Source organism: Polyodon spathula, chromosome 2 (assembly GCF_017654505.1).
Source record: "Polyodon spathula isolate WHYD16114869_AA chromosome 2, ASM1765450v1, whole genome shotgun sequence".
NCBI lineage: Eukaryota > Metazoa > Chordata > Actinopteri > Acipenseriformes > Polyodontidae > Polyodon > Polyodon spathula.
Genome location: NC_054535.1, coordinates 18,788,699 through 18,800,409, shown reverse-complemented (window position 1 = coordinate 18,800,409; position 11,711 = coordinate 18,788,699). Strand labels below are relative to the sequence as shown.

The 11,711-nt window shown below is 37.8% G+C and overlaps 1 protein-coding gene across 2 annotated transcripts in view; it reads left to right on the top strand.

Annotated features, from left to right (window-relative positions):
- Positions 1 to 419: 419 nt before the first annotated feature.
- The window catches only part of LOC121330992 (fibroblast growth factor receptor-like 1), a 95,376-nt gene continuing 84,084 nt past the window's right edge, over positions 420 to 11,711 (top strand). The window contains exons 1-2 of one of the 2 annotated variants that reach the window (XM_041278078.1): positions 420 to 1,050; positions 2,848 to 2,942. In XM_041278078.1, the coding sequence (XP_041134012.1) occupies positions 2,879 to 2,942 (64 nt within the window). In that variant the 5' untranslated portion in view covers positions 420 to 1,050; positions 2,848 to 2,878. Of the gene's footprint in view, positions 1,058 to 2,847; positions 2,943 to 11,711 lie in introns of both variants that reach the window. The other variant, XM_041278069.1, reaches the window with a different exon arrangement.

The following is an 11,711-nucleotide window of genomic DNA, read 5'->3' as shown; positions in this document are numbered from 1 at the left end:
TATATTTAATTAAGCACGCCATATATTGAAACCATTACATAGCATGGTAACACTTAAGTAGCTTAGAATGCAGATTTAATGAAACACTGCATTACTGTAAGATTGACAAAACAATATGTCACAACAAATAATATATTTTTGCTTTGCACCATGCCCTGTTTAGTAGCGTCACGTAAACCTATACATATCGAATTGGTATTGCTTACATTTCTAAATAATTGTATCAAACCCTGCTTGTAGTGTAATGACTAGCACAGTTCTCCATACAACACCTGGCTGAATTTTAAACCAAGACGCATTGCAATGCTCCAGCAGAAACTAAAGAGTTAAGTTTTGACAGCGCGCTACAAATCGCTGAATTTTGATTGGTCAGAAGTTTAGAACGGGGCTGGGCTGCAATCTTTCTGTTTATGGCCATCGCCTGGAATCAGAGTCGGCCAATAGAACTGGAATTACTACAACACTAGCTTTTAACGTGATTTCGTCTCAAATACACAAGCGGGAGGAGAGAAAGGTACATCCCAACAGTTTACACTCAAGAGATCTGCTGGAATTCACTAAGATCTGACACGACCATTCCCAGAATATCAAGATCTGCTGCGGATCTCTAGTAGCACTGATGGATGAGCGTACTGCACACTGGAAATACATACAAGAAGCAGTTCTATATGACTGACTTATTTTAACAGGGCTGCTTGTACTAGCGTCTTTACTGTATATGTATTTACGATTGTGAGAGCCTACAATACTGATATAGCGCTGCCAGAATAATTCAGCCTGTAGTCATCGCGCATATCTTCTGGTTTCGCATACTGCAGCAAGACTACTCTGGCTGGAGCCTCTTTTTTTAGGAGAGTCTGCAGTCTGTCAAAGTTCAACGTTTGATTTAATAAACTCTCTGCGAGATCTGCGACTAAGAATCAGCGGGAAGCATATGTATGACTGGACTTAATGGATTTATTTTAAAAAGTAACACAAGGAGCATACTTTAAATATGGAAATACTGTCTTTTGCAAACGGATTGTAAGCGTACATCCAGTGGAACTTCAGGTACGAGGTCAGTAACCTTTTGCTGTAGTAGGTCAACGTTTTTATTTACTGTGAAGTCTTTACCGCATGTATCTTTTAAATGCTTATTTTATGAGCAAATCGTGTTTGTTTGACTGCACTATTCAGTTTGTTTATACTGCAATGTATTGATGTATAGTAATCCTAATTTGATGGGCAAGTTGACTGACAGACGTGCACTTTGATGGATACGCAAGAGTGGCCACTAATTTATTTAGTGTCGTTAATAAAACTAAAAAAAAAAAAAAAGTTTATGAAAGCAGCGAAAGGACTTTACAATGTATGGAAAACGATGGAATGTGAAGTAGCCTGCTGACTATACCCAAATTTAAAGATTGAAACTCTGTACTAATGAATAGACAGTTCATGCAACAGTTGGCTAGTCATTGGCGAATTGGGCAGAATGTAGTGTTATTACCTTTTAGGTTCAAAATAGTATTTTGCTATATAGTATTTATAGCTCATCTGATTTGTATAACCAGAACAATATCCATTACAGTACAGACTATACATTGTAAATATGTAGGGTGCTTTTTAGAAAATGTATAGGTCTGAAGTACAGGTGAGGGTAGGATGTCCTGCAGGCTGCTCAGTTTGATTCATAGCTTCAGTAGGCTGTGCTTTTCCTTGAAATATTTTTAAAATCACTTAAACATATACAATACATGGACCTAAAGTAGTTTCATACATGTTTAGTTAGTTTATGTGTGTGAGTTTCTATGATAAATGTAGCAAATAGCCAATAAATAAATAAATAAATAGTGCCACTCAGTGTAGGCTGCTGCATAAAGCAAATGTTCCGAAAGAGGATTATACCTTTTTTACGCCTTTTATTAAGAACTTTCGTTGCAAATTAGCACCCAGTGACAATGTGTAATTACTTTCCTTGTTGGATGCAATTGTTGGATTGCTTTGTGTCCGCGGGGCACTAAGTCTTTAGACACGGAGTTTACAAGAGACAGGAATTCGGATTATGTTTGAAAAGCAAGTTTTAATTAAGAACATCTAACAGTGATATCAATTATTCACAATTTATCAGCAGGAATCTATAAAAAACGAAAGCTTCATGTTTGAGTCTAAGGCATTTATATGCGTGCCTAATGTTATAGTAACGCAATAAATAACACTCGAAACTGTAGATTGTGTAGTGTACTTCTGCTTCGCTTTGATTAGCAGCAAGGTGGAAGCTACTGTATAATGCTAATCCCAACTAAATGTCACAAAGTAGCCTACCACAACAGATTTTTATTTTATTTTGTATTTTTTAATGATAGTATATTTGTTAAGGGTTATCTGAACAATGTACATGTATTATTATTATTATTATTATTATTATTATTATTATTATTATTATTATTATTATTATACTAGCTAGGCAATTCTACAACATAAAATAAATATGAAATGAAATGAAAATCATTGGAGATAAAGCAGAATCTGTTCCCAGAATGAGGTCTTGGCACATGTATCTAAAGTTAACAGCGTAAGGATACATGACAATTTTAGCGTGTTAGATGATTAACAACCGCTTTTATTGTTACTTGTGACAAGTACAGTACTTCAGTGTTTATATTTTTACAACTTTTGGCAGTAATCCAGACAGCGATGCAAACCGCATTAAGAAGTGGCTGTTTTCTGGGTCCTGAAGGGTATTTAATCGCTGCTTTAACTGTTTTTTTTTGTTTGTTTTTTTTTCACTGCCAAGTGTGGAAAATCATGCCAACATTATTGCTTTTGACCATTCAATAAAGTTAATTCACATGTTTTTTTTTTTTTTAGATTAGAAAATCGGAAGTTTATCAGTGTCAGAATGGAATTTGTACAGATTGCCCTTCTCGTTTTGGAGATAATTGCATTCACAGACTGCGCCAGGGGTGAGTAAAACGTGAATGGCTTTTTCAATATCCCTGCATGTTGAGAACTTTAATCTTGGAAAACTGTGCACCATATCAGCATTGTTTACAAACTAGACTTCTTTTCTTCTTTCTCTTTCTTTAAGTTAACCATTAATGGAAATACGAAGTTCATTATGTGGTTTGTCAAATGAGATGGGCCCAAGCAAACTTGTCTTGTTTATGTGTAAAAATTCTCACATTGGGTCTAGGTCTCTGTGGAGTAATGGGAAACAACAACAACAATGACATTACTATGTGGATCAGGAGCCCATCTGCCCTCCTGTATGGGACTTGCCCAATTGTTTAGCAAGATCACTGATATGAGACGTTTTTCTTGGTACATTAAATCTGAATTCAAAATGGACATGTACAGTGTTCTTGAACTAAATTTGAATATTTAGACTAGTGTCAATGGACCAGGTTCTCAGTGTTTTTAAACTTCAAAACGTCTTTAGCATAGCCTTTTTAGAAAGGGAAAACACACCTAATTCATTAACTGTAGCAGAAACACATGGTATTTAATGTATAAGTAGTCCTATGTTATTTTGTAATTAGTAATTTGTAATTGGTGTTTTTACTTTCAAAATATGTTCGAGAATCTGGCTCAAAGTCTGCTTTGGTATTTTGTTTTAAATGTTTATAATATGCAGACATCGAGACACTGTTTTTCACAATTTATAAAAACACCCTTTATTATGTAAAACAGACAGGTCAGATGTATTAAGAGTAGTCACAGAATCTTTCTATCTTTCTGGTTGCTTCAGCTGTGTACCAAAGACATAACACTAGCTTTGCAATGTTGGGTGATGGTGCCTAAGCAGATTGAATCTCAAACAATCGAACAATGATGCATTCAGCGAAAAGGCAACCCTTTATTTTATTGCTTAGCTGAAAGTAAACAAAAAAGTGGAAACTTATAGTGCAAGGCAATTATTTTTTTCTGCACTGTGATGCAGACTGGCAGCCTAGAGAAGAAAAAAAAGATATGATATCTACACTTCTAATATGTTCCATTTGATGAACAGCATTTGTTTTTTTTTAAAAAAACCCATCATTTTAACGTTGGTGATTATCATATAAGTAAATGCATTGTTTCTAATGCTGAAGAGTATTTCATGCAGTACTGTAGATTTAAAAAAGGAATCGATGAGTAAAAGAAAGTAAATTTGTCTATATTATTGTTCAGTTGTTCAACTCCCAACTGGAGGTACAGTATTTGAGTATGCCAGTATTAGTGCTTTAACATATTGCTGCTGTCAACTACATTATTGAGCAAAGCATACATGAAGCGCATATGTGGGCTGCAATGTGAAGCAGTCAAAAGCCATGCTTGTGGGTTGATTTGTAGGCTTGTCAAAGGTGTTATTTATGGTTGGCTACATGGCAGAAACAAAAAGGTGCTGTTGAGGTATGGGCTTCAACTAATTTCTAATGTTAATATCCAAGCCATCATGCTGGATTGTAGTTTTTCCTATATGTAAAATATGGTTGCTATAAGGGGGGTATAGACCATTAAAATGTATTGTACTATACAATGCAACACTGAAAGTCTATCTGTAGGGAAATAATATCTGGTAAACGTAACTTAGAAAAATACAGGTGTAGTATCCAACAGTGTGTGGAGAAAGCTTTTGGTTTGACTACAAACGCTAGGACCCACATTAAATTATTGCTGTGAGAGTCCATGGATGTTGGTTTAGAAGAAATCTCTCATAACTTCAAAATGCTCAATCAAAATAGCCAAGTCTGATGCCTTCATATGTGTACTGACAAAGTTTCTTATAGATTGTACCTACCGGCAATAAGAATAAACGAGTGTGGTGATGATTCTACTTCATTGGGTAAGCATCTGTAGATGGAGTCGATGGACTTGAGGTTGAGTGTCAAATCATAAAAAGTTGATCAAATAAACACACAAATAAAGGAAGGGAAGTTGCACGTTTGGGAAGTTGTGAAGGAGTATTGGCTGCGAGAGTACCAGTCAGCTCTTCGTCTCTCCGAAGTCAAGTAAACACAGGCTGCTAGACCCTTCAGGAGTCTTGCTGATTGCACAGTCCTGTCATTGTGTCTTCTCTTCAGTGCAACAACCTTCATGTGCTGTAGACAACCTAATTTAATTATTTCATTAAAATATTTCCGATTTTTCAGGAAGGAATAAAGACAGTAACTCCAGGCTACTTCCTCAATGTGGCATTTGAACTTCACACACACACACACACACACACACACACACACACACACACACACACACACACACACACACGAGCAGAGAGATGTTTTAGCATTTTTTTTTCTTTTTGCGTAACAGTAGAAGTCAGCATTTTTTTTGGTCTTGGCATGACAGGCAATCTTTTCCCTCATGCAACTGAATTTACTTCATGGAACATTTGCAGGATTTGGATATCATATCCAGTGTTTTTTGAGGAATGAATAATACAAGTATAACTAACTACTGCAGATTTGTCTTGGCTCCACAGGCGACATGGCACATTTTTTAGATAACACCCAGTGTAAAAACTGCTGGGTGTTGCCTGAGACTAATTTACCATGATCAGGCTCATTTAATATCCTCTGAGAGCTTGCATAATGCTTTTAACTGTTTATATGTGTTAATTCTCCAGCATATTTTGTCCATTGGACAGTCTCTGAGCAAGCCTGAGCCAAGTGGAAATTCTGTAACAAGATACTTTAGACTAGTGGTGTAGCTGATTTTCTTAGAAAGAATTATTATGCAAATTCACATTTTATTTGTATATTGAACTTGCAGTAACACATATACTCGATAATGTATTTATCTAACTTCTACAAGTGTTTCCACAAAATGTTTTTCTCCATCTTGTCAGAATGCTTTACTTTACCTGTCTGTGTGTCAGTAGCCGCTTAACTGCCCTTCCAGGAAGAGTTTTGCTTGTGTTTGTGTCTACATTTGTAGTCGATGCACTGCTGTTTTTTTTTTTTAGCCTTCTTAGATCCTAATGTTCTTTTCAATGCATCAAGAGTACTATTTACTGAATCACAGTTGTGCGGGAGATGTGAGTCAAGTTCTGGCTCGACTGCTAACACCATTACTTAGGTTAAAACGTCAGTCACATTGTTATAATAAATATATATATATATATTTTTGTGCGCAGAAAACTTTAGCTGTGCCTCAGAAGCTGTTATAACTGTAAGCGTGTCCTATTAAAACTTGAAATATTTTTAGAATCACTTTTAGGCAGATGTGTCTTAACCTGTTGTTTCTAGTCCTTTGTTGTCTCCGTGCAGCGATCACCGCAGTGAGTTCTGACAACCTGTGAATTAACTTTGTGATTCTGACAACTTGTGATGATTCCTTGCTCTTCCACAACTAAAAGCAGCTATTATTTTAAAAGGAGGGAGCCTCTTCTTTACAGCAGCCTATGCTCAAGCCAATCTTACTTTGAACAGAAGGCTGGCACTTCTCTTGGTTTGTACGTGAGACGTGAAGAGCCACAATGTTCAGTACTGTTACTACAAGTGTTTAAAGTGTCCTCCAATTATGGCAATGTGCAGTGTGTACAGAAATTTCATGACACCCCTTGAGAATCAGCAGCTTGTCCATAAGCACATCAACCATTGTTCTCCACACCTACAAGTGGACCAACATCCCCATTTTAATATGCAGGTAAAATTGTTTTTAACATTGTACAGTACAGATTTCGGCGATCATGTGAGACAACTTTACGCCCTAGTTTTTAGCTAAATTAAATTGTTACAGCTGATGTTAGGCTGTGAGGTTCAAAGTGGTCAAATGACTGACCAAGGTCTTTTGACTGAGGTGGGATTCAAACCCAGCTTTCAAGCTCAATTTGAAAAAAAGAGCTGCATTTGCAGATTAAATACAGTTTATTTTTACTTGAAAGTGCAGTCCTTTCATTATGTAACATTTTCTTAATTTCTTTCTTTTTTAATAGACTATGTACCTATTGATAATTTTGTCATTACGATAGCTGCCCCACAGAACTCCTCTACTGCTCTCCTTTCTGTCGAGTCCATATTGTTTAATTTAAACTCCATGTGAATGGTGTCTGGCGGAATAAAGAGCCAGAGTATCCAGCAGTTAATATAACCGTTGTAAGCAAGGTCCCCCATCAACAAAGAGTTTACATTGGACAATCAGGCTAATTAGACACACAATGGAGGAATACCTTTTTTTTCTGCACGCCGTGTTCTCAAACAGCAATTAAGTGGAGCAAGAACTGGAGCCCAGCATGTGGGGGTAGCTATTTGTTTTTCACTGACAAATTTGGACAGACTAGGAGCTAAATCTGTGTTTAATGGGGTGGTTGGTGGGGTTGCACTGGAGATCTGCTTAAGCTCAGCTTGTGAAAGAGGAAATGTGTTGACCAGATCTCAATTTCACTGTTTGCCTGTGTCTCTGCAGCGTTGTGTATTGGCCTTATAATTAAAACTTTCAAAGGCGTTTGTTTCTGTTCTTGTCATTATTGATTTAACTGGGGAACAGGTAGTCTAGCCAGCGGCGAATGGCTTTTACTTATGCTGTATGTTAATATAGTTTAACCCCTTAGCTTTGCAGTGCAGTGCAAACCATTTCTAGGTTGTGGCTCTGATCGTCTCTCTTTCTCTCTCTCTCTCAGTTTATTTGAGGTTTATTAAAGTGGATTACTAAGCATAAAAAAACAATTTGGTTTACAAGTTAGCTCCACTTGATTGTGTGACACCGCATGTGGTGGCAGCATTTATCCCTCGCAGGGGACGATTGTACTGCAAAGAATCAGACAGGCAGCGGCTTAACTCTTTACGGGGAGTCCATAGGTTTCCACCAGGGGCTCCATCTCTTAGGATAAAGCCTGCTGCAAGATGACCAGAGTGGGTGGGCTGTGGAGGATGGGGGTTTGTTTTGGAAGGTGGGTGTCGGATAGGGCTAAGAGCATCAAGACACTTCCAGACAATGACAGGGATTATCAATGGTAATCACAGCGTGGTTTTAAAAAGGACAGAAATGGGAGTTGCATCGATTTGCATCGTTACCAAAAAAAGGGCACATGCATTAAAAAAAAGAAATGGTTTTCTGACTTTTTAAACCACTTTAATTCTATTCAGGGTTAAGCATCATTTGCAGCCTGTTTTTTGAATACTGTATCAAGGATTATCTGTACTCCTATGCAAGATGTCCAAAACTGTTCAGATCAGCTCAACACATATATAGACTTATTGCATTTACTTTGAAGTTGTAAACGATTGATTTCTTTACACATTGGAAAACCAATCTATGTAGACTCGTTTTTAATCTCCATTTTATTATTCAAATGAGTGTTGTTACCATGGCATAAAAATCTTATAAGTACCTCCATTGTTTGTTTTTATACACGCTTTCCCTTGACAAAGGTATGTTAAACATACCAAAACATTGGGAAGTTGGCTGTTTTGAGCAAAAACTTATTATTATACCAACTGATAGCTAACAAATCTAACCATGACACAATATTGATAAACAAAACAAACATCTTGCATTCATGAAATCTTTCCCTGACGCTTCAAGATAGGGTTTGGAGTTTATTCTAATGTAACCTAAAGGCAATAAAACACAGCAATGTTCCAATGTGAGGTACAACATAAAGATTATTTTTTTAATGACTTCTGGCATAGAGGATTAGTTTTTGAATGGCGAAAATAAAAAGGAACCACGTCACTGCCTTTTTCTTGGAGTGTAGCGACTCACATACGATGATGAAAGTGTAGTGGTCGTTGCAACTGCACGCAACACAGGGCAGGCACACACTGCTTCCATTGTATTTAAACACTGCAACAACTCACAAAGGGATCAGAAGGAAATTTATCCCCCCCCCGCCCCCATGAGCATTGGCTACTAATTATAGTATGTATTTGGGGTTGTCAGATCCGTCCTGCAGTACCATATGTTCCAATGGTGCAAAAAACTTTAAGGGAAGCATTTATTTAACAAATACACTCAATAATGTTTTTTTCGCTCCCCTCTCATTTCCATGTGGCTTTGAACAAAATAATGCTTTTTTGGGGGGGGGGGAGTGATTGTGTTGTTTTTCAAGAGTCTGCTCTGCTGAAGACGTGTTCAATTTCAATGCAATTTATGGGTTTTGCTGGGGCTGCTAATGCCACCGCCAGCGGGGTACTTCTTTGAAACAGACGTTTCATCCCAGCAGGGCGTTCCTGTTGTTCTTTAAACAAATAAATACAAACAAACATGGCACCTCCTTAGACAAGCTAGAAGAGTGCTAGCTTCTACGAGCACCTTCAATAAAAGACAGTTGAGACAGAGACAGAAAGACTATTTGACTCCTGATATTTGACTCATGTTGTTTTTGCCTTCCATCCCTCTTTCAAGTTTATTATGACTGTTTGGCCGTAGGAAATGTTGCTAATATAATTTAGCCTGCCCTCCTCCTCCTCCTCCTTCCCTCTCTAATATTGCAGGCCCTGTTTACAGTGGGTCCTTGAGAGAGAACAATGGGCTGATTATCAAGCCCTGCTCTCCTCTATTAGTCTGACACACCAGAATTCATTAGCATTAAACACTTAGTATCCCTTTAAAAGAAGTTTATCTGGAGTTGTTTATTTATTTTGTCCTGTGGCGTAGTTTGTTACCATAAAGTTTACATTTTGGGCCAATAAAGTCCAGTGGTTTTACTGCGTCATTACATTGATATAACCTGCATGGTTTCCTGTAGTTATCTTTTTGCCATTTGCCATCCAGTCTATGCATTTGAATGGATCTGCTTCATTTTCCCTAAAACCTAGACCCTACTAAGGATGACCATGGGATCAGAAATAAAAGCAGTAAAGAAAATGGACAGGAAAGCTGAACCTGTGATAATACAGTAATACCTTTGAAATTGGATTTTTTTTTCTGCTGGTGCCTGGAAATAACTCCAGCATTCATACTCAAATGCTTTCATCTAAATCTGGGTTAATATGCCTTTAAGACTCCCTGCGTGAGCTGCGACTGACAAGTGCACACTATGATATCTGGGGACATAAACACAGACCATTGTTCTCAGAGGAAGTCTCTATGTGTGTATACGCTATTTTTTGTTGTTGTTATTGTTGTCAAACTTGAGTGGCAGCAAGTACAAGAGGTTTTTTTTTTTTGCCAGCATGTAAATCATTGTTACAATTCCCTAATCCAATTTCCTAGAGTAAATACCACAGCAAAGACCATGTGGGGGAAGTGATTTGTTGCCTAGTAATCCACAGGATTTTTAGAGCTGGGAAGCCAGACACTACAACACAGAAAGCACTGAGGCCAGTGTGTACAAACACACTGCAACCATCTGCATTACAATAGAGGCAGAACAGCAGAGCACGAGTACAAAGAGCACAGCCCCCTGTCCAAAAAAAAAAAAAAAGCAGTGCTGAAATAAGTGTGAGTGCCATTAAAAGTGCAAGCCATAAAATAATGATTTGTTCAGTTGGTGTTTATCTTGTAACAGTTAGCATACTAGTGGATTAATTAGCGTGCTTGCTGTAAGATAGAAAGTCAAACTGGTAAATGCCTTTGTTGAGGCTCATTAACATGCTGTGAAGCTTTCCTTTTAGTATTACAGTAAAGTTGGCATTTACTGTGGCCTGTCACACGTACACTTTTACTTCCATCTAAAGGAATGCATATCAAATTGTAATAAATCGTGGTTTCACATTTGGTTACATTCTTTACCAGCATTTGTTGAGAGTATCAGAATCTGGATATTTGGAGGAACCTCTGCTTGTCTGCCTGGCCGTCTGTAAATAAGGACACACTAGCATAAGAGAAAAGGTCACTGCATGCCTGCTTGTTAGTAGCTGACGGATCTCAAACCTCACGACTGAGTTCATTTCTTTATCTGTTGGAATGTTTTCGAACCAGCCATGGTTTAAGTGTAGAAATGTATTTCTTTTCTAATACTTGTTTGCACAGGCTAGTTGATTTACAGATTGTACAAAGCTGTAGCAGGTTGCAGAGAAATTGGAAGACAATCCTTATCAAAGCTTTGTAAACCTGACCTTTACAGTACGTGGACACCCATTGCCTCTATTGCCTGTTTGTCCCACTGACTGTCACTGATGTGTACTTTGTGTGGGTCTGCTCCAGGGTGAAGCCCTGTATAGAAACGGAAGAGATCAGGTCTGTTAACCCCCTGCTCAGCCCGTAACCAGAGGCCAGTACAATAACATGTCAGGTCCCCAGTGGGGGCTGTGGTGTCTTCCACAGCTTTCCCTTGTGTTTTTTCCCTCTTCCTTTCAATTGAGGAAAACCACACCATCTCCCTCAACTGTTCCCTCAGTCATGTTACAAATGAGATGTTGAAAAGTGACCCTCAGACTTCAGACAGCTTCTCTTGCTGGCCTTTCACTTTTGCTTGTCAATTACTGTCAAGCTGGCATATTTTATAGGTGGTGTTTTACTCTTTTTCTGAGGTTGGCTTTGTGAAGTCATTTAAACTTAGTTTTCTAAAAAAAAAACAAGCAAAAAAAACGTTTTTTAACTTGTCTGTCGCAGTGTAGATGAAATGGATTCTGCTGTGAAAAACGTCAAGGCGATTATATCACAGTATTTGATAGAAAGCTAGCATTGTGCTGTTTCATTTGAACTTGTCTGTTTCACTTCTATGAGTACAAGCCCCAGCCTAGTCTCATCCCTGTTAAAAGGGTGTTCCCTCGTGGTGGAGACAACAATCCATTTTCTTTTTTTGTTTTCTATTTACAGCGCCGTAATTGGTAGGTTAGTTTGTAGCTGTCCTTCCTGCAAGTACC